The 25,061-nt window shown below is 43.7% G+C and overlaps 2 protein-coding genes across 5 annotated transcripts in view; one reads left to right on the forward strand and one right to left on the reverse strand.

Annotated features, from left to right (window-relative positions):
- The window catches only part of haus6 (HAUS augmin-like complex, subunit 6), a 42,503-nt gene extending 41,796 nt beyond the window's left edge, over positions 1 to 707 (reverse strand). The window contains exon 1 of one of the 4 annotated variants that reach the window (XM_055632380.1): positions 134 to 707. Coding sequence is in view for 3 of the 4 variants with exons in the window: in XM_055632377.1 (XP_055488352.1) it covers positions 134 to 240 (107 nt within the window). In the remaining variant the exon portion in view is untranslated. The remainder of the gene's footprint in view (positions 1 to 133) is intronic. The other 3 variants (XM_055632377.1, XM_055632379.1, XM_055632381.1) reach the window with 3 other exon arrangements.
- Positions 708 to 12,140: 11,433 nt separating this feature from the next.
- The window catches only part of LOC129695434 (perilipin-2-like), a 29,340-nt gene continuing 16,419 nt past the window's right edge, over positions 12,141 to 25,061 (forward strand). The window contains exons 1-3 of the mRNA XM_055632383.1: positions 12,141 to 12,303; positions 12,556 to 12,595; positions 13,216 to 13,411. Of these exons, the coding sequence (XP_055488358.1) occupies positions 12,575 to 12,595; positions 13,216 to 13,411 (217 nt within the window). The 5' untranslated portion in view covers positions 12,141 to 12,303; positions 12,556 to 12,574. The remainder of the gene's footprint in view (positions 12,304 to 12,555; positions 12,596 to 13,215; positions 13,412 to 25,061) is intronic.

Raw genomic sequence — 25,061 nt, forward strand, 5'->3', positions numbered from 1 at the left:
CAGACTTTCCACTGGCTGGACTGGTCAAAATGAAACAACATCTTTTCACTGTACTTCGGTACACGTGAAAACACACTAAAGGTAAACTCTCGGACAGTTACAAGTTGAGAGACATGGGCACGCATTAACTCACGCGCCAAAGACGGGGCGCTTCGCCGTTCGCAGCTTATCTCCTGGCGGCGTGAAGCCAAGAACCAAAAGCGTCTTCCACAGGCTCTCCTTTCGCCATCCTCCCGCCATCCGCGGCCCACCACGTCCCGGTCCGACCCACGCAAAGCTCGGCCGCTGCTCGGCTCCGACCCTGCTCCAGCGCACCGCGGTCTGGTCCGGCCCGGCCCAGCCCAGCCCAGCCCGTGAGCGTCCAACCCGGTCTTCCCAGCCTTGTGCGCGGCTACAGGCTGATCCGGTCCGCTACGGCGCGACTCGACCCGCTCCACTGCACTGCACAGCGGTCTGATCCGTGCGGCTCCGGCGCTACCCGCTCCTATGCATCACACTCTCCTTTCCTCCTGGGTCGTCTCCTCGCTTCTATGCACTATGTTTACGCTCCCGCTCCTGTAGCAGCACAGTCCGGCTGCTTTCACCCGCTCCTGTGCATCATCATCATCAGCAGCAGCATCACCGCCACCGCCACCGTCGCCTCGATGGTTTCCGCTTCAAACCGCCCGCAGCGTCTCCCCGCTCGCTCGCCCGCTCGCCTGCCAATCAGAGCTCGGCGGTGACGCGCGGCGGGAGCCGGCTCCTCGCTCTCATTGGTCGAGGCGGCGAGCGCGCGCTGGCCCGCGCCCTTTCCGTTGGCAGAAACAAAAGGGCCAATTACCTGAACCGTAGAAACATGGAGAACAGGCGCCTTTGAGCAGCGCCAACGACCATCTATGATCTTTGAGCAGCACCGCCATTCAAAATGATCGTGGCTGATCATCCACAATCAGTGCCCCGTTGGGGTAGAAGATTGCAACCTTCAACCTTCAGTCCGCCCTGTTTCAACTAATGCAATCAACTCGAGGTGCACAAACAAGATCTAATAGAACAAGTGTTCAAGAAGGAACTGCAGATGCTGGAAGATCGAAGGTACACAAAATTGCTGGAGAAACTCAGCGGGTGCAGCAGCATCTATGGAGCGAAGAAAATAGGCGACGTTTCTAATAGAACAAGTTGTCCTACAACTTTAGGCTGTGCACGCCACACGAAAGAAGAAAAAGAAGTGCCCCGTTCCGGCCTTTCCCCCTTTATCCCTTGATTCCACTAGCCCCAAGAGCAAAATCTAACTCTCCCTTTAAAACATCCAGTGAATTGGCCTCCACTGCCTTTTGTGGCAGATATTTCCACAGATTCACAGTTCTCTGGGTGAAAAAGTTTTTCCTCATTTCAGTCCTGAAAACCTACCCCTTATTCTTAAACTGTGACCCCTGGTTCTGGAGTCCACCAGCATTGGGAGCATTTTTCCTGCATCTACCCTGTCCAATCCTCTAAGAATTGTATAAGTTTCTATAAGATTGTTATATGTTTCTATAAGAACTGTCAGAGAGACCTGGCTCCCAGAGGATTAGTACATGGTTATAACTGGTGTGGGAAAAGAAGAACCAAACAAAGATCCTTAAAATTCTTGGTTATGGGGAATCCAAGAAGATATCTCCTTCACATCCAGTATCTTCTTCACATCCTACACAAGGAAATCCAGCTGCTGGAATCCCATTCACATCCATCAAATAACACCTGCAGACCTTCCAGGTGTGACGGGGATCAAACCTGCAAGGAATTTCAGAGTTGTGGATGCAACCCAGTCCATCGCACAGACCAGTCTCCCCACCATTGAATCCATCTACACTTCACACTGTGTAGTTGAGAAAAGAACCAAAAAAAGATCCTTAAAATTTTTGGTCACGGGGAATCCAAGAAGATTTCCTGCACAAGGAAATCCAGATACTGGAATCTCCTTCACATCCATCAAATGGCACAAGCAGGTGAGACAGAGGTTCAAAACTAAGAAATTGCAGAGTTGTGGGTGTAACCTAGTCAATTACACAGACCCATCATTGACACCATCTTGGGAAAACAGCAAATATAATCTCCCAACACGTTGTAATTTGCTCAGGAAATCCATATGGCCAAAGAAGGAAGTGGGAACACACGTTCCAAGGTTGAAAAATATAAACTCAGAGACTACAAAGGATTCAACGAAGGCGAACAATAAATAGATCTCAGACAAGAGAAGGTTCATCCAGAAAACACATAGCTAATCCCTGGACCAGTATAGGATCCAGAAGGCATAGCGTAAGAGGAAGATCAACTTAGAAGAGAGTATTAGGAATTATCAATAATATTAATAATTTTATTTCTATAGCACATTTAAAAACAACTCTTGTTGACCAAAGTGTTTTACATCCGTGCAAGTACTAACGTTCTACAAACAGGGTACATAGATCTAACAATACATACATAAATACATACATACAGTGCTCCCTCAGAGGACCTCAAGAAACGCTTGTGAGTAAAAATAATTTTTAAGTCTAGACTTAAAAGAGTTGATAGAGGGGGCAGTTCTGATGGGTAGAGGGATGCTGTTCCATAGTCTAGGTGCTGCAACCGCAAAAGCGCGGTCGCCCCTGCGCTTATGCCTGGATCGGCAGATGGTCAATAATCCCAAGTCGGCCGACCTGACAGACCTGGAAGTAGTAAGGTTGGTTAGCAGATGTCTGATGTAGATGGGGGCAAGCCCTTAAAAGGAGTAGCTTGAAATTGTTTCTGAACCGTACTGGGAGCCAGTGGAGAGAGGCCAAAATCGGGCTGATGTGGTCCCTTTTCCGGGTGCCCGTCAGAAGTCTCGCTGCGGTGTTTTGGACCAATTGCAGGCGGGACAGGGATGTTTGGCTGATGCCAGTGTAAAGGGAGTTGCAGTAATCAAGGCAGGAGGAGATAAATGAGTGGATGATCTTTTCCAAGTCGTCAAAACAGAGGAATAAGGCTGTGGGCCGAACATCAAAAATGTGTCTAGAAATCGATTTTTGTGACCCACGTCATGGAAGTACATGAGATTTTCCACAGGTATAGAAGAAATATAATTGAGAAGGATGTCATAACTCGTCAGTGCCAAAAGTTGCACATTAATCAATTTAATTAATTAGAAAATGCGATCTGGAAAGTAAGCGCCATCTAGTGGCCAATGGGACTGAGGCAGCCAGGCTAGGTGACAGACCTGTAAGAGTCCTGTCTCATTTCTGATGTAAATGTCACATCCTGACCAATGTGTGTGTGCGGATGTACCTGTGCATGTGTGTGTGTGTGTGCATGCATGGAAGTGTGCGTATGGACGGATGTGTGTGTGTGTGGATGGGTGGGTGGACTGTCACACTGTCATCCACTAGCACGCCATTATCATAAGTAATTCACTCATTGTTTAAATAATTTGACCAAATAAACAGTGAAACGATAGACATTAAAATAAAACTTTATATAATCATTTATTTCCCCTATTTATTTGTTTACATTGCATCTAATCTATCTGAATATTATTCATCAGATTCCAAGTCTTTTGATAAGTTCTTTGATAAGTTAGTTCAAGTTCAAGTGGAGGGTCAGGCAGAGGCTACAAAAAAAATCTCATAGTCATTAAGTCTGTATGGATTATTATATGACAAGCCGATGGCAAGAATACTAACCAATAACATATTATCTTCAAAATTTCAATTATCAAGGGGCAATACAGGGATGTGCATTATCACCCCTGCTATTTGCCCTTGTGATAGAGCCTTTAGCAGAAAATATAAGAATTCATCCAAATATTCGGGGATATAATACCAAAGACTCAAACAAATACTAACATTACCCAAGGATATCAATGATAGATTTTCTCAATACTATCAAACACTTTATTCAACGAAAACGACAGAGCGTTCTGCAGGAATGGAATCATTTTTACAGAAATGTAATGTTACAGGTTTAGATCTGAAAGAGAGGAAATTATTAGGGGCTGAAATATCAGTAAAAGATATTGAAGAGTCTATTAGATCTTTAAAAAGGGAAAGTCCGCAGGCCTTGATGGCTTAAATAGTGAATTTTATTTTAAAAGTTATGATCTGATCTCTCCACACCTACAGACATTATATACTTACGCCTTTACTCACCAGGAATTACCAGAAACTTTAAATGAATCAACAATAATACTTATACCAAAAACGGATAAGGACCCTGAGGACCCAGGTTCATATAGAGCAATTGCTCTCTTAAACACTGATCAGAAAATATTAACTAAAATTTAGTGATTCATAAATTAATACACCCCGATCAAACAGGCTTTATTCCAAAACGGTATTCATTTTATAATCTGAGACGATTATTTAACATTATACACTTAAATAGAATAGCTAATGTAGATTTAGCAGTTATCTCGTTAAATGCTGAAAAAGCATTTGATTAAGTGGAATGGCCCTATTTATTTTCGATGAATGAAAAATTTAAACTGGGTGAGAAGTTCTGTACATGGGTTAAGTTTTTATATACTAATCCAACAGCTAAAATAATGACAAATCAAATGTTGTCAACAAAATTTGATTTATTTAGAAGTTGTAGACAAGGATGCCCGTTATCCCCGTTATTATTCGCCTTTGCTATTGAACCATTGGCAGAAAGTGTTAGAACCCGCCCAAAAATATTTGGGTATAATACTAAAAATACATCTCTTTATATGCAGATGATGTATTACTATATATTACAAATCCGGAAACCAGCATTCCAAACTTGCTAAATCTCATAACTCAATTTGGCTCATTTTCGGGATATAGAATTAACTGGAATAAAAGTGAAATTATGCCAATAACGGAATTTAACATGTATATTGCACCAATCCCCCTTTAAAATAGTCAATGAAAAATGTAAATATCTAGGAATTTATGTGACCAAGGAATATACTTCTTTATTTAAACTAAACTTTCCACCTTTACTTAACAAACTGCATTAGAATATTCAATATTGAAAAACACTTCCCATCTCAATGCTCGGTAGAATTAATGCCTTAAAAATGTTTTTCTTCTCCAATTACTATACCTTTTTCAATCAATCACGATATATCTCCCAAACATTTTTTTTTAAGTTGATTTTATTGTCACAAGTTTTATTTGGAATTATAAGAATCATAGAATAAGTAAAAAACATCTATGTAAATCCAAGACGAGTGGAGGATTAGATTTATTAGTTTTATAAAAAAAATATTTTACTTTTGGGCAGTCAATATTAAAAATATGAACTTTTGGTTGGAAGATATGGATCAGCGACCAGACTGGTTAATGATGGAAAAGGAGGATTGTTTGCCTTTTGAAATTGGCCCGATTCTACAAGCTCCTACAAAACTGAATTAAAAATCCTATAGTGAAAACCCTATAATATACAGTGGTATACGAATTTGGAAACAATTAAAAAATACATTAAAATTGGATAATTTATCACTTTCTCTCCCCATTGTAAATAATCCTTCATTTAAACCTGTGTTGGATAAAGGTTTTGTACAATAGGAAAATTATGGAATTAAAAAGGTGGGACATCTTTATAGAAAAGGTATTTTTCTTTCATTTCAGGAGTTACAACAGAATTATGGATTACATTCAAATAATTTTTTTAGATATTTACAACTTAGAGATTATGTTAAATCACATACACAAGAATACAGAACTAGAGAGCCAGAGACTCTTGATGAATGTTTGAATAAACACCCTAATACAGTTAAATTAATATCTCACATTTATAACACTCTTAGATAGTGAGATCCCGTCGACGGAATTATATAGACAAGCGTGGGAAAATGAATTAGCTCAACCTATAACAAAAGATATTTGGGATGAAAGTTTATGACGCATACATCAATGTTCGTTAAATGCTAGACATTTTTTAATATAATTTAAAGTACTACATTATTCTAAACAAAATTAAATAGAATTTTTCCTAATATCTCCCCTGTCTGTGACAAATGTTAATATTCAGCGGCTAATTTAACCCATACTTTTGTAAATTGTATAAAAATTAAAAATTTCTGCACGGATATTTTTAAAATTGTTTCCGAATTTGTTAATATCCAATTGGATCCCGACCCTAAACTAATAATATTGGGAATATCAGAACAATGCCTAAAACTTACAACAAGCCAAATAAATTTCCTTGATTATAGTATTGGGAAAAAATTAATATTAAAAGTTTGGAAAAACCCAACAACCCCCACAGTTAAAACGTGGATTATGGAGATGTCGAAGACCTTACCTACGGAAACATCTCCTAAACTGTATTATTGATAATTTACTCTGTTTTTTCATTCTTTTTTTTTCTTTCCTCTCTTTCTATCTATAACTAAAAATAAACAATTAGAAGCAGTGTTAATACGTAATTGATAAATGAGGACCACATCTATTTTGATAGCTGGGACCCCGGGACCCTAGATATTAATAATATGTAAACGTTAAACAAAGTCTGTATTGGTTTGGATTATGACATAAGACATACTAAGAAACATTTAAAGCACACATTTAGACACACTAAAAATAACAAAAAGGGTTAAAGGACTAACAGCTGCTGGTGAGGCAGCCACTGCGGGGACCCAAGTATTAATGTCAGAGTTAAACCATTTGGTAAAATTGCACAGTGCCAAAATGCAAATGGGAGCCATTCGTCTAGCTGCACTTGATGTCAAAGAGCCATGGAAACAGGATATTTTTCAAGGGAGAGAGGTGTCAATGGTAAACATCGCAATTCAGTTTGAAAATAATGATCAATCACTTTGTGGAGGAACTTCATGTTTGGTAAAGGTATTATCCAACATTGTCAAATTATCCAAATGTCATGCTGATTTTCACAATCAAGAGATGTTCAAGCCAAAGGCCTATACATAACACCAGCACCCTACCAAACTTGACCTGCCCTTAACATTAACCATCTTAGAATATTTTGCTCTTTTTGTCTGGTCATCTCTTACCATTACAGAGCTCAAAATGTCTATTTAGGGAGGGTGGCGATGGGCATGGGAACAATGCCGAACTTGGGAGTGTGGAGTGGAAACAATGTATCATCAATTCCGAGAAGCTCAGCCCTTAATGCTGTATCCAATGACTTGGGAAAGGATTGTTGTGTTTACCCTTCAAGTGGGTTTGGAGGTAATTTTCCAGTAAGGTGTGATACCTGCAGGAGGTTGCCCAGTTCCTAGACGCATACAAGAGGGCATAGATCACTGTAGCCTGGTAGACAGAAGTTATGTACCAGTCTGAGCTATTGATTTTCAAATATTTTTCCCTTTGTTGACCAAACCCTATCAGTGCCTCATTGAAGGCAATGATGGATATCATCATTTATAGACCTTATTGATACAAAATATACATGTACTTGTTTACACCATAATGTATGTGCAAATAAATTACCATTGTTATGACCTGTAATTCTTTGTCTGAACAGATGGTGGAAGCAGATTGAAATGTGGCTTTCAGTAGCAAATTTAAATTATTTTTAAACGAGAAACAATGCACAGCTACAACAAAAATAACCTTAAGGTTATTGCTACCAGGATCTTTGTGGTAATGTGTTCTTTGATTACGTGGGTACTGAATAATTTTTAATGTGTCATAACATAAATCCATAGTTGAGTAATTTACATTACCAGAACCATGGAATTCTTTAATGACCACTATTTCATCCTTTAGGTGATGTAGGAGGGAATGTTGTACTATACCCGTACCCTATATTGACTTTACTCGGATAGGCACATACACAAAATAAAACAACTCATAAATCAGTGGTGAGTCTATCGAACAAGTCCGTTTAATAAAGGCTTTAGCGATGTACTTCAGGAAACAGTGTGAGCAAGCTCAAGTTGCTTCAACAAACCAAAGTAACTGGGATTTTTATACCCTCATGACACAATGGTTACTTGTGTAGTTGAAATAAACCATCATTAATCAATGTCTTCATAACCTTTCAACTTTGTGTTTCCCTGAAGTTAACTTTAATCTTGACTTTCTTGGTCTTCCTCCCATATATCTAACATGTATATATCATAAATGTTCAGATTCTACTCACCAAATTGAGTCCCCTCGTAAAAGAGGTAATGTGTTAATCTTTGGGAGACTTGCCTCCTAAACACAATGACCAAGAGCATCTGTAATGTAAGATTGCAACAGAGAAGAACCTAGACTGGACTGCAAAGGACTAACCTCCCACCTACTGATAAGAAAGCTTGCTTTTCAGCAGAATGTTTCAGCTTTAGCTATTTTAACTACATTCTATCTTGGCCATTTTCCACATGCTCCCCAGTATGTGAGCTCCAGGGTTAACCAAACTATAACCTACTCATGGGTAGACACAAAATGCTGGAGCAACTCAGCGGGACAGGCAGCATCTCTGGAGAGATCGGCGACATTTCGGATCGACACCCTTCTTCTGTCTGAAGAAGGGTCTCGACCCAAAACGTCACCCATCTCTTTTGTGTCTACCTTCGATTTAAACCAGCACTTGCAGTTCTTTCCTACACATATAACCTACTTATCTATCTATCTATCTATCTATCTATCTATCTATCTATCTATCTATCTATCTATCTATCTATCTATCTATCTCTACTTTTAAAACTCTGTGGGTATGTGGGTGTACGGCATTTTGCATTTGATTCGTTACTCCGCGCAAACCACTAGGAAACGGCAACATTTTTACCATTTCGCTAGCAATTTTACTTTTACATTCGCACATTCTTGGTCAATTATTTCCCCAGATTTGAGTAAAATTGATAACAAAACTCAAACAAAATTCAATTTTTAAGATCTGAACGGCTCTTACCAGCTGCTGACGCCACAATGCCAACCAATCCAAGCCGCTCCTCACTCGCACTTCATTTGGCAGCCTGGCTCTACGCCACTGCAAATGGTTTTGTGGGTTGAAGTAAAAATGCACTGCAAATAGTTGTTTGGGTTGAAGTAAAAATGCTCTGCAAATGGTTGTTTGGGTTGAAGTAAAAATGCACTGTAGATGGTTGTTTGGGTTGAAGTGAAAAGGCACTGCAAAGGGTTGTTTGAGGGGGTTTTGGGTTGAAGTGAAAAGGCACTGCAAAGGGTTGTTTGGGGGGGGGGGTTGGGTTGAAGTGAAAAGGCACTGCAAAGGGTTGTTTGGGCTGGTTTGGGTCAAAGTGAAAAGGCACTGCAAAGGGTTGTTTGGGGGGGGGGTTGGGTTGAAGTGAAAAGGCACTGCAAAGGGTTGTTTGGGCTGGTTTGGGTCAAAGTGAAAAGGCACTGCAAAGGGTTGTTTGTCTAAACATGACAACTTCCTGTTTGCACTATATTGATTTTAGGTAAAGCGCTACCATTTACGGCTGTGATTTTTGACATCTTACTCGGTCCCCCTCCGCTGATCAGGTGCAGAGGATTCTTCCCATCAATGAAAAATAAAGTGCTCTTAGTGTTTAAAAAATGTTGAGAATCTCTTACCTGTCGATCACGCCATGAAGGCCATACCTTTTCCGGTGGCAAGGGAAGGGATTATAAAACCCGGAAATCTGGGTGTGGCTCAGTCTCTGTATGATGGGGAAGGGAGAGGTCACAACTCTGTCTGAGCTGTGAATCAACTGAACACACTGAATGTCTAATGAACTATGTGTGTGGTGTTTTATGTGGTGTTTTGTGTGGTTTTATGGTGGTTTCATGGTGGTTTCACCTTGCTTGAAATGGTATGAAACTGCATTAGAATGTTGTGGCCTTGCACTCTGCATGAAATGGTATGAAACTGCATTTGAATGTGGTGTCTTTGCACCCTGCATGAAATGGTATGAAACTGCATTTGAATTTGGTGGCCTTGCATCCTCCTTGAGTGGCATGAAATTGCACTTGAATTTGGTGGCCTTGAACCCTGCTTGAAGTGGTTGGAAACTGCACGAATTTGGTGGCCTTGCACCCTGCTTGAAGTGGTAGGAAACTGAACCTGAATTTGGTGGCCTTGCACCCTGCTTGAAGTGGTATGAAACTGCTCTTGAATTTTGTGGCCTTGCACCCTGCTGGAAGAGATAAGAAACTGCACTTGAATTTGGTGGCCTTGCACCCTGCTTGAAATGGTAGAAATATGGATTTGAATTTGGCGGCCTTGCACTCTGCTTGAAATGGAATTTCAAGGAATAGCCGTGAGTCAACTGCAAGCCCACCAGCCGTGAGTGAGCTGCCGGCACATCAGGCTTGAGGGACTGAGCTGCCACCCCAAGAATTCCTTTGGCCCACAATATCCATACTAGCCCTCTGGAGACCAGCATTCCATGCAGCCAACAACACCCATACCAGCACTCCAGAAAGCCCCCCCCCACTGGCCACCAATATTGGAATTGGTGGAGCGGTGGAATATTGCGTCGGGAAACCAGCCCTCCCGTGTGAACATGGGACCCAACGGGTCCCACTTAGTCTAGTAGACAATAGGTGCAGGAGTAGGACATTTGACCTTCGAGCCAGCACCGCGATTCAATGTGATCATGGCTGATCATCCCCAATCAGTACCCCGTTCCTGCCATCTCCCCATATCCCCTGACTGCTATTTTTAAGAGCCCTATCTAGCTCTTGAAAGCATCCAGAGAACCCGCCTCCACCACCCTCTGAGGCAGGGAATTCCACACCCTCACCACTCTGTGAGAAAAAGTGTTTCCTTGTCTCAGTTCTAAAGGGCTTACTCCTTATTCTTAAACTGTGGCCCCTGTTTCTGGACTCCCCCAACATCGGAAACAGGTTTCCTGCCTCTAGCATGTCCAAGCCCTTAACAATCTTATATGTTTCAATGAGATGCCCTCTCATCCTTTTAAACTCCAGAGTGTACAAGGCCAGCTGCTCCATTCTTTCAGCATATGACAGTCCCACCATCCCCGGAATTAACCTTGTAAACCTACACTGCACTCCCTCAATAGCAAGAATGTCCTTCCTCAAATTAGGGGACCAAAACTGCACACAATACTACAGGTGTGGTCTTATTAGGGCTCTGTACAACTGCAGAAGGTGCTCTTTGCTCCTATATACGATTCCTCTTGTTATAAAGGCCAACATGCCATTTGCTTTCTTCACTGCCTGCTGTACCTGCATGCTTACTTTCATAGACTGATGCACAAGGTTGATTAATGTACATTAGTTTAACTTGACATCATGTTTGGCATGTTCTTTATGGGCTGATGGACCTGTTCCTGTGCCGTACTATTCTATGTTCTATATTTGTATATTTAGATGATTTTAAACTTAACAGTGACCTTAAATTTCAGTTGAATGTTGTAACAATCTTTCATCAATAATTTTAACCTCTTTAATATGATGTAGTATGGATTTTATTTTAATGAATCCTAATTAAATCATTGCACATGAATTGAATAAAATATTAATTAGATAATTATGTAATGGGAGCCATTGGTAAATATACTTTGTATTGAGATGAATCTACTTGCCTAATTTGACCTTGATCATCTGTTGGTGTAATCAATTATTGCATGTGGAAAAGGCAATGTGCCTCTGACAACAACCAAAGCAATTTACAAGTAGCCACAATAAACATTAAAATCCCATGAGTAATTTCAGCAACAGTGATCTCTTCAAAACTGAAACCAACTACCCTTCAAACTACTGTACCACAATTCCATAGAATTTAACAGTGACACCCCCATTGTGTCGCTGAAAGCGGAGATTTTAATCGTTTTTTTTCACCGAATTTGTAAATCCGGATTACAAAACATGGGGGGAGGGGGAATTGTCCCCCACCACTCAAAACATGGGAGGGACGTCCCCCCCCCCCGATTTCCGCCGTTTTCACCATGTTTTCACGCTCTTGGTTTCTCTGGAAAGTCGAAAATTGAGGGGTGACCTGATGGAATTATACAACATTTTGGATAGGCGGGGTAGACGATCAGATTGTGTAAATGTTCAAGATCCGTGGGCATAGCTATAAGGTGAGGGGGACAGAGTTTAAAATAAATTTGCGGGGGAGGTTTTGTACACAGAAAGTGATAGGTGTCTGGGATTGCGCTGCTAGGGGGTGTTATGTGATATATGTGGGGACATATGTGAATACTGGAGTGGTGCCGGCGGCAGCGCACAGGGGGTAGATGTTGCATCGGCGGCGCGCACAGGGGAAGGTGTTGCATCGGCGGCGCGCACGGACGGGACGGATCTTGCCCAATGGCAGTGGGGCGGGATTTGTGCAGGGACGGCGGTACTCGCAGATCCGGGATCAGCATCAAAGAGCTTCGCTATAAGATCTTTGATCAGCACTGGTCCGCTCGGTGTTGAAGTCGTGGTGTGCCGGACTGTGAACCACTTTTCCACTTGTTTGGTACGCATGCCCTAACAATCTTAGTAGAGACGTTTGCAGATGTAGCCTTGTTGAATCTTTGTTTTGTTTAAGTCAGTGTAGATTTGCGGCTTGTTTTCGGGTTTGCTTCAGCAACCTCGATCATGAACTCTGGCCGCGATGAGACACTTCGTGTGCTGGAGGGAACTGCGAATGCTGTTTTTTACCGAACACAAGCACAAAATGCTGTGGGCCACTACGTTGAACTGACATTTAATGTTTACTTTCTTATAGAGCGGAAATTGATATCTCGATGGCAGTGGAAATGTCTCAGGTACAATTCATTAAATATTATTCTGCTTGGACCTTCTGACCAGCAATTTTCAAATTACTACAAGTGTTTCCTTAATAATAAGTGTGATTTCGTGTCTTGACATTTGGGGTCAAGTCCTCAAATGCTTCATGTGCACAGCACCATTTTAACACATTCAGAATGAATAGTAATTCCAATTGTAAACTGTGACCAAAATAACATATTAAAATATAATGTTAAATGTTGCTCTGTATCCCAAGCCTCTTTAAACTTAAGTAATTGGTTGGTCCCAATTCAAGGTATCTCCAGATCTGAACCTGGTCTACCACTCTACCAGGATGGTGGATGAAGGGTTTTCTGAAGCCCACTCAATTTCTTTTGTGAAATGCTTCTGTTTTTAGTGGGTTGGAAGATGCCTGGGCTGTGTCTGAGAATTAATTTCCAAAATTTAACTTTGAACTTTAAACTTTTTTCACCTTGCTTCAGCAAATAGTCTGATGTTAATGATTGCCAAGGAGTATAAAAATGTCAAGAATGGCACTGTGGTATGAAGACAGAATCTATACCTGAATAATGCAGAAATGGGAAAGGGATGTGTCTGCAGGAAAACATTTTATTCTGAATTTTTGTCTCCCTCCTAGAATGCGTTTGTTAGAGTGGCCCATTTGCCACTTTTCAGTACTGCGTACAACATGGTAACTTCTGTATATAGCAGCACAAAGGGGAATCACCCCTACCTAAGGTCGTTGTGTGAAGCAACAGAGAAAGGTGTGATGGCCATTATGGCAGTAACTGTCACCAGCGCGATGCCAATTCTCCAGAAGTTGGAACCACAAAGTAAGAAATTGGATTTATTTTGCTCCTGATTCAGATTTGCGAAGTTTATTATCTAACTGGAATGTAATTGAATGTACGGAGTTAGTTCTCAAAATGGTAAGAATAGGAATTGAAACTGAAAATCAAATTCAAAACAAATAGGGTGTTTTGGGTATCGACTCTACAGCCCTGGTTTTAACTCAAACCAGGGCAGTGGAGTCAATACCCAAAACACCCTACTCTGACTCCTTGATTTCTTGTGTACCAACTTCAACCCTGACCCCCAGGGATAATAATTCTAAATCTGCTATGATGACATTACACAAGATGGCATTTCGGTAAAACCACATGAATCATCAGGCTACCTTTTAAACCCTTGTCCTTAAAGTTTTTAGTCTAATGCTTGTAGCTATGCTAATGTGGCTTTTTATTGTTTATTCTTGAAAAAAACAACCATCATTCATTATGCTAAAAGAAAAAAAAATACAGAAAGGACTATAACAAAATTAAAATTCCATTGATTTAAATAAAAAATGTAAAAGCATTACTCAAAAATGTATTAAACAAAGGCCACAGGTATGAGCTAAATGGCTAAATTATGACCAAAAACATCTCAAGTGCAATAGAAATTAAAGGTATATGCATAGGTAGTAAGTTTGCTACACAAGTACATACCTAAAATGTAGTAATAACTTGTCCTTAGGAACAGATTTGCTTCGGCCAGATCCTCTTTCATTGAAGCCCTTAAATCAGATTTAATTATTTTCAGTGCGGAGAACAGTGCGGAGATCAGTGGTATGGCTGTTACTATCATAGCTGCAAATTTTGCTATTTCTGGATAAGCAAGGTTGACGGGGAAATTATAGACCAGTTAGCCTGACATCAGTGGTGGGGAAGATGCTGGTGTCAATTATTAAAGAAGTAAAAACGGTGAATTTGGATAGCAGTAAAAGGACTGGTCCATGTCAGCATGGATTTATGAAGGGGAAATCCTGCTTCACTAATCTTCTCGATTTTTTTTGAGGATGTGACAAGTAAAATGGATGGAGAGCCAGTGGATGTAGTCTGGACTTTCAGAAAGACTTTGGTACAGTCCCACACAGGAGATTAGTGGGAAAATTAGATCAAATGATATTGGGGGTAGGGTATTGACATGGATAGAGAATTGGTTGGCAGACAGGAAACAACTAGTAAGAATAAACGGGTCCCTGTCAGAATGTTACATGGCTCGGTGCTGGGGCCACAACTATTTACAATATATATTAATGATTTAGATGATGGAATTAAAAGTAACACTGGCAAATTTGCAGATGACACAAAATTGAGTGGCAGTGTGAACTGCAAAGAGGATGCTAGGAGGTTGCAGGGTGACTTGGACAGGTTGAGTGAGTGGGAAGATGCATGGTAGATGCAGTATAATGTGGATAAATGTGAGGTTATCCATTTTGGTGGCAAAATCAAGGAGGCAGATTATTATCTCAATGGTGTCAGATTGGAAAATGGGAAGTGCAACGAGACCTCGGTGTCCTTGTACACCAGTCACTAAACATGCAGGTAAAGCAGGTAGTGAAGAAAGCTAATGGTATATTGGCCTTCATATTGAGAGGAGTTGAGTATAGGAGTAAAGAGGTCCTTCTGTAGTTGTTCAGGGCCCTGGTTAGACCACATCTTGAGTATTGTGTGCAGTTTTGGTCTCCTAATTTGTGATAGGACATCCTTGCAATTGAGGCAGTTCAATTGAGTAGGTTCAAGAGCTTAATCCCCGGGATGGCGGGACTGGTATATGAGGAAAGATTGGAAAGATTGGGCTTGTATTTACTGGAATTAAGCATGAGAGGGTATCTTATAGAAACATATTATAAAAGGACTGGACAAGCTAGATTTAGGAAAAATGTTCCCAAGTGTTATTTATGGCCCTTGTGATAATAAAGACCTCTGGTGCCATGTCGGGTTAAACACTGTTTATTCAAGACAAACAAGTACAAGCTCTCACTTGGGAGTGTACTCCAAACGGCCCACACTAATAAACTAGTAGGCGTAACTACAAAAGCATGACTCATAACATGAGCCTCTAATCTACACCAAGGTTGGGGGAGTTCAGAACTGGGGGCCACCGTTTAAGAATAAAGGATTTATTTAATACTGAGATGAGAAAAAATGTTTTCACCCAGAGTGTTGTGAATTTGTGGAATTCTCTGCCACAGAAGGCAAAGGAGGCCAATTCACTGGATGAATTTAAAAGAGAGTTAGATAGAACTCTTGGGGCTAATGGGATATGGGGAAAAGGCAGGAACGGCCAACTGATTGTGGATGATCAGCCATGAGCACAATGAATGGCGTAGTGCTGGCTCGAAAGGCCAAATGGCCTCCTCCTGCGCATATTTTCTATATTCACATTCAACCTCCCAAAGTGCATCACCTCACACTGGATCAGTCATTAGGCCAGAGGTAAGGTAGGGCATTGAATATAAGTGTCTATAGAAACATATAAGATTATAAAAGGACTGGACATACTAGTTGCAGGAAATTTTTCCCCATTGCTGGGGGAGTCAAGAACCAGGGGCCACAGTCTAAGAATAATGGGGGGGGGGGGCATTTAAATGAGACGAGAAAAAAATGTTTTCACCCAGAGAGTTGTGAATTTGTGGAATTCTCTGCCACAGAAGGCAGTAGAGACTAAAACCCCTTTTTCACGGGGCGACTTGACGCAAGAGGTAATCAGAGTTTAACATCGTGGGAACCTCGTGTGATAACAGTATGGCATTTGTGGACCACCGTGGCGCTAACGGCAGGTAATAATGTAACTTGGGTACCGGGGGAGAAAATTCAAGCAAGCTTGAATTTCTCCAAGAGTGACCTGTACACTTGTGGTTGAGCATTGCAACATTTTATGAACGTAGTGGCCAGTGCGATATCCGTAGTGACTCTTGCGGTTATCGTGGAAACTCCTGCGAACGGTAAACCCGGAAGCTGGACAGAGGGGACAGAAGGTGAGTAAAAAAGGTGTTCTCAATGTTGCCAAGGGAACATGTGTCCATTGAGGACGTCCCACCTCATTGTCATTGTTGGAGAATCTTTTTAACAGGAACACGCAGAGATGGCTCCCAGAAAAGCTCAAAGAAAGGGGGTAAAGGGTGTCAGAAAGGTTTTTGCCATGCAGGAGAATGAGGAGACGCAGCAAGAGAGACAGGTGGAGAGGCAACAGGAGATGCCAGAGATAACACTGCCTGTGGGCTCCTTGGAGCAGGGAGAGGGTGAGCAAGGTGGATTTCAGATTGCCTCCCCAGTAGCCGTTGTAGGAATAGCCTCTACAGACGCTTATGTAAAGGGAAGATGGCAGAAGGTAAGGCCATATAACTTCTCCAGGGAACAAGAGGGGGAACTTGTAGAATGGTACCAATTTAACGAGATTCTCTACGATAAATCCAGAGAGGATTATAGAAACAGGGAGAGAAAACGGAACCTGCTGGAGACGAAGGCTGCGGAGTATCCCGGGTGCTCATGTGAGTATATATAACGATATATCAGTTCATCAACAGGAGAACCATTTAATGTTATCCAAGATTTAAAAACATACAATGCTATAGATGTAAAAGTGCTGTTTTTGCAGTTAACTTAAACTTCTCTTATAAGTCTGTCTGTGCCCTGCAGCTGCAAAGTAAAAAAGTCGCAGACAGCTTTTACACCCTCTGTGTTTGAGGTTGGAATCATGTCTCTAAGTGCCATAAAATAAATTATGACATCATTTGTGCCACAAAATAAATTATGACATCATTTGTGCCACGTGATGATTTAATTGCACTTGACCGTTTACAATGCTCATTCAAGATTTAACGGGAAAGCTCGTGAGACGGACAAGTCACTCGCACAAATAACAGAAATGCCGAGTACCGTGGGAACTCTTTGTCTACCCCCCCGTTATATCGTATGGTATCGTGCTAGACCATGACCACTTCACTCTGGTCACATCTTGCGTCAAATCGCCCCGTGAAAAAGCCCCATTATTCACTGGATGAATTTGAAAGAGAATTAGATAGAGCTCTTGGAGTTAGCGGGATCAAGGGGTATGGGGAGAAGGCAGGCACGGGTTACTGATTGTGGATGATCAGCCATGATCACAATGACTGGCAGTGCTGGCTCGAAGGGCCAAATGGCCTCCTCCTGCACCTATTTTCTATGTTTCTGTGCCCCATCTACACTATTCACACTATTCCCTCAACATTTTATGCACTTGTAGGGATTTTATTCAATATTATTAGTGTTATTAATTTATTGAATGTGTTTATTGCATTGTATCTATGTATATTACGTTAATAGGCCTGTAAATCTAAAAAAGTAATTGTTCCACTGTTGGTACATATGACATCCAAAATAGCTGAATGGATAGAAAATTGGCTTCAAGGAAGGTTGCTTATCGGACTGGAAGTCTGTTACTAATGGTGTGCCTCAGGATTTGGTGCTGGGCTCGTTACGGTTTGTCATCTACATCAATGATTTGGATGAGAACATACAGGGCAAGATTAACAAGTTTGCTGATGATACAAAGGTGGGTAGTTTTGCAGATAGTGAAGATGATTGTGAAAAATGTTTGTGTTCAATTTTGCTCACTATGTTAGGAAAGATGTCGTCAAACTGGAAAGGGCACAGAGAAGATTTACGAGGATGTTGCCAGGACTAGAGGGTCTGAACTATAGGGAGGTTGTGTAGGCTAGGCATCCATTCCTTGTAGTGCAGGCGGATGAGGGGTGATGAGTAAAACCATGAGAGGAATAAATCGGGTAGATGCACAGTCTCTTGCCCACTCCACCCATTGTGGATAATTGGCCTAAACGTTGCGTGTGTTTTTAAAAACAGGTTATTTTTGTGATCCAAATTCAATTGCAGGTACATTGGCCTTCATCAGTCAGAGCATTGAGTATAGAGTATTGTGTTCAGTTTTGGTCATTTTATTATAGGAAAGATGTTATCAAGCTGGAAAGGGTGGGGCCAGGGTGGGCCGAAAGTCTTCTTTCCATGCTTTATGACTAAGAAAAAACATTGAATAAAATGAAGAGATCTATTCCATTACAAAGGCTATATTCTACAACAATATGCTATATTCTGTTCTATAATAACTAGGATATTTATATTCTTATGCGTCAATATATATGTCATGTGATAGGAATAGAATTAGGCCATTTGGCCCATCATGTCTACTCTGTTATTCAATCATGGCTGATCTCTCTCTCCTTCCTAACCCTATTCTCCTGCTATCTCCCCATAACCCCTGACACCCGTACTAATCAAGAATCTATCTATCTCTGCCTAAAAAATATCAACTGACTTGGCCTCCACAGCCTTCCATGGCAATAAATACCACAGATTAGTCACCCTGACTAAAGAAATTCCACCTCATCTACTTCCTTAAAGAACGTCTTTTAATTCTGAAGCTATGACCACTAGTCCTAGACTCTCCCACTAGTGGAAACATCCTCTCCACATCCACTCTATCCAAGCCTTTCACTATTCTGTATGTTTCAATGAGGTCCCCCCTCATTGTTCTAAACTCCAGCGAGTACAGGCCCAGTGCCTACAAATGCTCATCATAGATCAACATACTAATTCCTGGGATCATCCTTGTAAACCTTTTCTGGATCCTCTCCAGAGCCAGCACATCCTTCCTCGGATATAGTGCCAAAAATTGCACACGATACTCCAAATTGAACCTTACCAGTCAGTCCCTTACCGAGCCTGATTATATGATTCTATGTGCTGAAGTTCTCTCTCTCCATGTAGCTGCTTTGCAGCAACAGGGTTTTATCAGCATGGCAATGTGTGAGATTAGACGGCAGAATGTTTGGCAGAGGTTCGGCATATTTTAAAGATGCCATCATTTGTGGGGTTGTGGGTGGTTGATGGAGTCATTGGCATTTATGATCCACCCCTAACTAACAGGATGCAGATTTCACTGCTGAGGCTTAGTGTTATGTAACGCCGAACGTCCTTACAGAATTAGTTGGGATTGGTAAAGTTTCCAGTAGTTCAGTTCAGTTTTAATTTATGTGTATGAAGAAACTGCAGATGCTGGTTTAAATTGAAGATAGACTCAAAATGTTGGAGTAACTCAGCGGGACAGGCGGCATCTCTGGATAGAAGGAATGGGTGACGTTTTGGGTCGAGACCCTTCTTCAGACACGTTGCCCTCCAGAGATGCTGCCTGTCCCGCTGAGTTACTCCAGCATTTTGTGTCGATCTTCAGTTTCAGTTCAGTTTAGTTTATTGTCACGTGTACCGAGGTAAGGGCCTGTCCCACCAGCATGCAATTGCATTTGTCTAGCGCGACCAAACGTGGTCGCTTGAGGCGTATGGCCTCGCGGGGCCGGTCCCTATTCGAACCGCGGAGACGTATGGAGTTGTGCGGGGCTGGTCCCGACATCATACTCGCCAATCAGCTGGGCAGGAGGCGGGCCGACTGAATTTGAACGTCGCACAGCATCGGGCGGTGATGTCATCACGCAACGGCACGCTGGGTGGTGACGTCATTGCGCAATGTCACGTGCTCGACGTACGTCATCAAGACGCTGTGTAAGCCATCAAGACGCTGCATACGCCCCTCAATGCGGCTGCGGGCCGACAGGCCGTTGTCGTGCGGAATCTTCAGACAGTGCAAGATTTTTGGAGCCCCGCACGATGTTGGGACCAGCCCTGCACAACTCCATACGCCTCAGCTTATCTAAGAGGGACCGGCCCCGCGAGGCCGTACGCCTCAAGCGACCACGTTTGATCGCGCTAGACGCATGCTATCGCATGCTGGTGGGACAGGCCCGGTACAGTGAAAAGCTTTTGTTGCGTGCTAATCAGTCAGCGGAAAGACAACACATGTTTACAATCGAGCCATTTACAGTGTACAGATACATGATTAGGGGATAATGTTTAGTGCAAGGTAAAGCCAGCAAAATCCAATCAAGGATAGTCCGAGGGTCACCAAAGTGGTAGATAGTAGTTCAGCACTGCTCTCTGGTTGTGGTAGGATGTTTAAGTTGCCTGATAACAGCTGGGAAGAAACTATCTCTGAATCTGGAGGTGTGAGTTTTCACATTTTTGTACTTTTTGCCTGATGGGAGAGGGGAGAAGAGACAGTGGCCAGGGTGAGACTCGTCCTTGATTATGCTGCTGGCCTTTCCGAGGCAGCGCGAGGTATTAATGGAAGGGAGGTTGGTTTGTGTGATTGTCTGGGCTGCATCCAAAACTCGCTGAAATTACTTAATGCTTGCTGAAATTTATTTTTCCGGGGCGAGTTTAGTTTATTGCCATGTGGACCGAGGCATGTGGTCAGCATGGCCTGATTCTGTTCAGTTTAGCTGTATTACCATATATTCATCTTGAGAACATACATAGTATCATTAGAAAGTTTGCAGATGGTACTAAAGTAAAATTGGTTAGAACAATGTCAGGGGTTATGGGGAGAAGGCAGGACAATGGGGTTAGGAGGGAGAGATAGATCACAGCTTAAGGATAAGGGGGAAATCCTTTAAAACCGAGATGAGAAGAACTTTTTTCACACAGAGAGTGGTGAATCTCTGGAACTCTCTGCCACAGAGGGTAGTTGAGGCCAGTTCATTGGCTATATTTAAGAGGGAGTTAGGGGGTATGGAGAGAAGGCAGGTACGGGATACTGAGTTGGATGATCAGCCATGATCATATTGAATGGCGGTGCAGGCTCGAAGGGCCGAATGGCCTACTCCTGCACCTAATATCTATGTTTCTATGTTTCTATGTCATGATTGAATGGCAGTGTAGACATGGGCAAAATGGCCTAATTCTGCTCCTAATTGTGGCAGAGTTTAGGAATAGAGGTCATAGCCTCAGAATTAAAGGACGTTCGTTTAGGAATGAGATGAGGTGGAATTGCTTTAGTCAGAGGGTAGTGAATCTGTGGAATCCTTTGCCACAGACAGCAGTGGAGGCCAAGTCAGTGGATAAAGCAGAGATTTATGTAGCCTCTGAAATTTATATTGAGTCGGAGTCGGGAAGCTTTTCCCGACTCCGATGCCGACTTCAGCAGCACCAAAATTGCCCCGACTCTACGACCGACTCCACAGCCCTGGTTAAAACATTGCATCGCATAATTTTTCACAGAGGATGACTTTTAATCTTGTGTTACTGTGGTGCTTCTTTTGTCCTTGGCTGTGTTATACATTGCACTGTCAGAGTTGTGCAATACAGCAAATGTTCTAAGAGCTGCTGACCTTTTGCCTAGTTGAGAATCAATACCTGCACTTCCCTTTTGCCCTTTGAGTTCGGCTGTCACGTTCTATTTTATTGTTAACAATTCCTCAAGTGGTTGCAATATACATACGGTTGTGCGATACAGTTGTTAAATATGCTGAACAACTTACTTCTGTGCTGACGATTGATTCAGCTAATTCTGATTTCCTTGGAGGGTAAAAATTGTTCTAGCAACTTAGAAGTTTAAGCGTTTTTGTACAATTTTTAGTAGCAAAACTGGAAACAGTAGCTTATTGGCGCCTTTAACCCAAAGATTTCAGTCACCTGGAGGGGTAAGGGTAGCAAGCTCAAGGGGCATCATCACCAGGATCCCCTTCCAAATCCCACACTATCCTAATTAAAAAATGCTCTGCTGTTGATTCATTGTTGCTGGGACAAGCTCCTTGCCAAACAGATTAAAACCCCTGTCTCACGGTGAGAGTTGACACACGAGGTACCCTGAGTTAAAACTCGTGGTAATAACGTACGATTAACATAGCTGTAACGTCGGAACTCGTGGACACAACTTAGAGACTCGTGGCGCTAACGGCAGGTACCCGTCAACTCTTGAAAAAAATTAAACATGTTTAAAGTTTTCCACGAGTCAAATTTACTCTTGTGGTTAAGAATTGAAACATTTTAACTCGTAAAAACGTAGTGGCCCGTGCGTTTACCTTAGTGTATCGTGAGTCTACTGTGGGAACTCTTTAACTCAGCGGGCAGGCAGCATTAAGTTCACAACACGCGAGGATTATGTGTGTCATGTATTCGTGTGAATGAAGCGTGTTGGTGGGCGGGTAGAGTGTAAGATGGATGACAATACCATGGGACAAACTGGAGTCATACATAAACAATAAAGAATAGGACTCGAGAATAGAAAACTCACCACTAACCAAAGCTTCGGCGGTTGCCATGTGCATGAGCGTATCGAATGGAGCCCTCCACTGTACCGGCTTCCTGAAGCCTGAGCAAGAAGCGGCCGTATCTCGACTGGGTCGAGTCCCCACATTGGGCTCTCCTGTAGTGTTGAAGCGTGTGGGAAGGAACTGCAGATGCTGGTTTAAACCCACGAGGAGAGAGAAAAAGCCGGAGTAATTCAGCGGGCCAGACAGCATCTCTGGAGAAAAGGACAAGAAGAGTCTCGACCCAAAACATCAGCTATTCCTTCTCTCCAGAGTTGCTGCCTAGCCTGGCCCGCTGAGTTGCTCCATCTTATGTTGTCTATCTGCACTTGGTACTCTGCAGATTAATAAACAAAAACAAAGTTTCAACTTGCCCACAGGGAACTCAGCGGGTCGGGCCGAGATTTTTTCCATTTCGGTAGAGATTTCACTTTTTATTCCAAGTATCCATTCCTGCTTACATTTCGTTGTGTTTATGTACACATTTTTAATAAAATCCTTCTCCCCCGCCCCCCCAAAATTTCAAAGGAAAACTGCTTCTCACCCATAGAATGTTGGTGAACATTCCATCGTGTGATGTCACAATGCCCAATGCTCACAGATGTCCAATCGGAATGGATCTATTTACATATGCCTTTGCAGCAGCCCCAGCCCCTCCCCCCCCCCCCCCCCCCCCCCCCCCCGCAGCCTGTATCGAAGCGCGTCATCACGTGTGTGGAATAGAGAAAGAAGATTGGGGATGAAAGGGAATGGGGAACAGAACTGCCCCTACCCCTCCCCGTTCCACACTCCCTCCCCACTATTTCCCCTCTCTCCCACCACCCCCCTCCCACATCCCTCCCCCATCCCTTTCTCCCCCTCTCCATCTCCTTCTCCTCACACCTCTCCATCTCCCTCTCCTCCCCCCTCTCCCTCTCCTCCCCCCCCCCCGCCTCCCACACCCTTCGCTCTCCCCCCCCCCCCTTTCCCTCTCCCTCCCCCCCCACCCCCCCCCCCCCTCCACACTCTTACCCCTCCCTCCCCATCCCTCCCTCCCCTCTCCCACACCTCTCTCCTCCTCCCCATCCCTCTCTCTCCCCCCTCCCCATCCCTCTCTCCTCCCCCCCTCTCCCCTCCCACTCCTTACCCCTCTCCCTCTCCTCCCCTCCTCCTCCCACCCCCATCCCTCTCTCCCCCCCCCCCCCTTCCCTCTGCCCTCCTCATCCCCTTCCCTCTCTCCCCTACCCCCTTCCCTCCCCCACCCTTTCCCTATGTCCCCCACCCCCTTCCCTCTCTCCCCCCTCTCCCTAACCCCCCTTCCCTCCCCCACCCCCTTATCCCCTTCCCTCCCCCACCCTTTCCCTCTCTCCCCCTTTCCCCTCCACCCCTTTCCCCTCCCCCACTCTTCCCCCCCCATCCACACTCTACCCCTACCCCATCTCCCTCCTTGCCTCCCTCCCCACACCTCTCTCCTCCCCCCACCTCAATCTCGCTCTCCTCACCCCTCTCCCTCTCCCACCCATCCCAATCTACCCGACCCCCTTCCCCCAACCCTTCTGTCCCTCTTCCACCACTCCCCCTATCCCTCACTCCCCACTCTTCCAGTTCTCTCCCCTTATCCCACCCCTCTCTCCCTCTCCCTCCCCACCCCTCTGTTTCCCCCTCTCTCCCCCACCCCTTCCCCTACCCCTCTTTCCCCTCTTCCACCACTCCCTCTACCCCTCTCCCCCTCCCTCCCCACTCTTCCACTTATTTTCCCCCTCTCCCACTCTCCCCCACATCCCTCTCCCCTTCCCTATCCCTCTCTCCTCCTGTCCCTCTCCCACTCTCCCTCCCCTCTCTCCCCCCTCCCCCTCCCATCCCACTCTTCCCCCGCCCCCTTCCACTCTCACCCTCCCTCCACACTCTTCCCCCTCTCCCTCCTCCTTCCCTTCCCTACTCTCCCTCCTCCCTCTCTCCCCTTCCCCCACCACCCTCTCCCAAATGCGCGTCGGAGAAACAGACCCAACGGGTCTGCACTTGGTCTAGTACATAACTAAAACTCTGATCTTGTGCTCCTCTGGTTTGCATGGTTTTTCTATTTGTGCAAAAACGGTACACGATAGCGCTACGGGTTTTCGCCACCTTACTCACCATTCTCCTGTGCGACAAGTTTTGTTCTAATTGACGGTATATTTTAAAAATTATTAAGGTTTAAAAATCTTATAAACCGCGCATGCTCAGATTGGTCTCTCCTGTCAGTCAACACCACGGCCGGGACCGCGACGCCCATTCCTGCACCGTGCCTCTCCTGCCTCGGTCACAAACTCCTCTCTCCCCTCCTCACAGTAACCGGGGAGGGGGTTAAGTGGAGGCCCTGGTCCCGTCTCTCCCTCACTCACCCCGCCCTCCCTCTGCGGCAATGGCGGTCCCGTCCCCCCGGGTGACTGGCTGCAACCGTCCATCTCCTCCACTGCTGCTGAGGTAACTCAGCCTCACAGCCCTCGCTGAGGAGATCTCCTCCACCAGATCGTCGAAATTCGTGGTTTCCCCCCCCCCTCCCC

This window comes from Leucoraja erinacea, chromosome 3 (assembly GCF_028641065.1).
Source record: "Leucoraja erinacea ecotype New England chromosome 3, Leri_hhj_1, whole genome shotgun sequence".
NCBI classification, from domain to species: Eukaryota; Metazoa; Chordata; class Chondrichthyes; order Rajiformes; family Rajidae; genus Leucoraja; species Leucoraja erinaceus.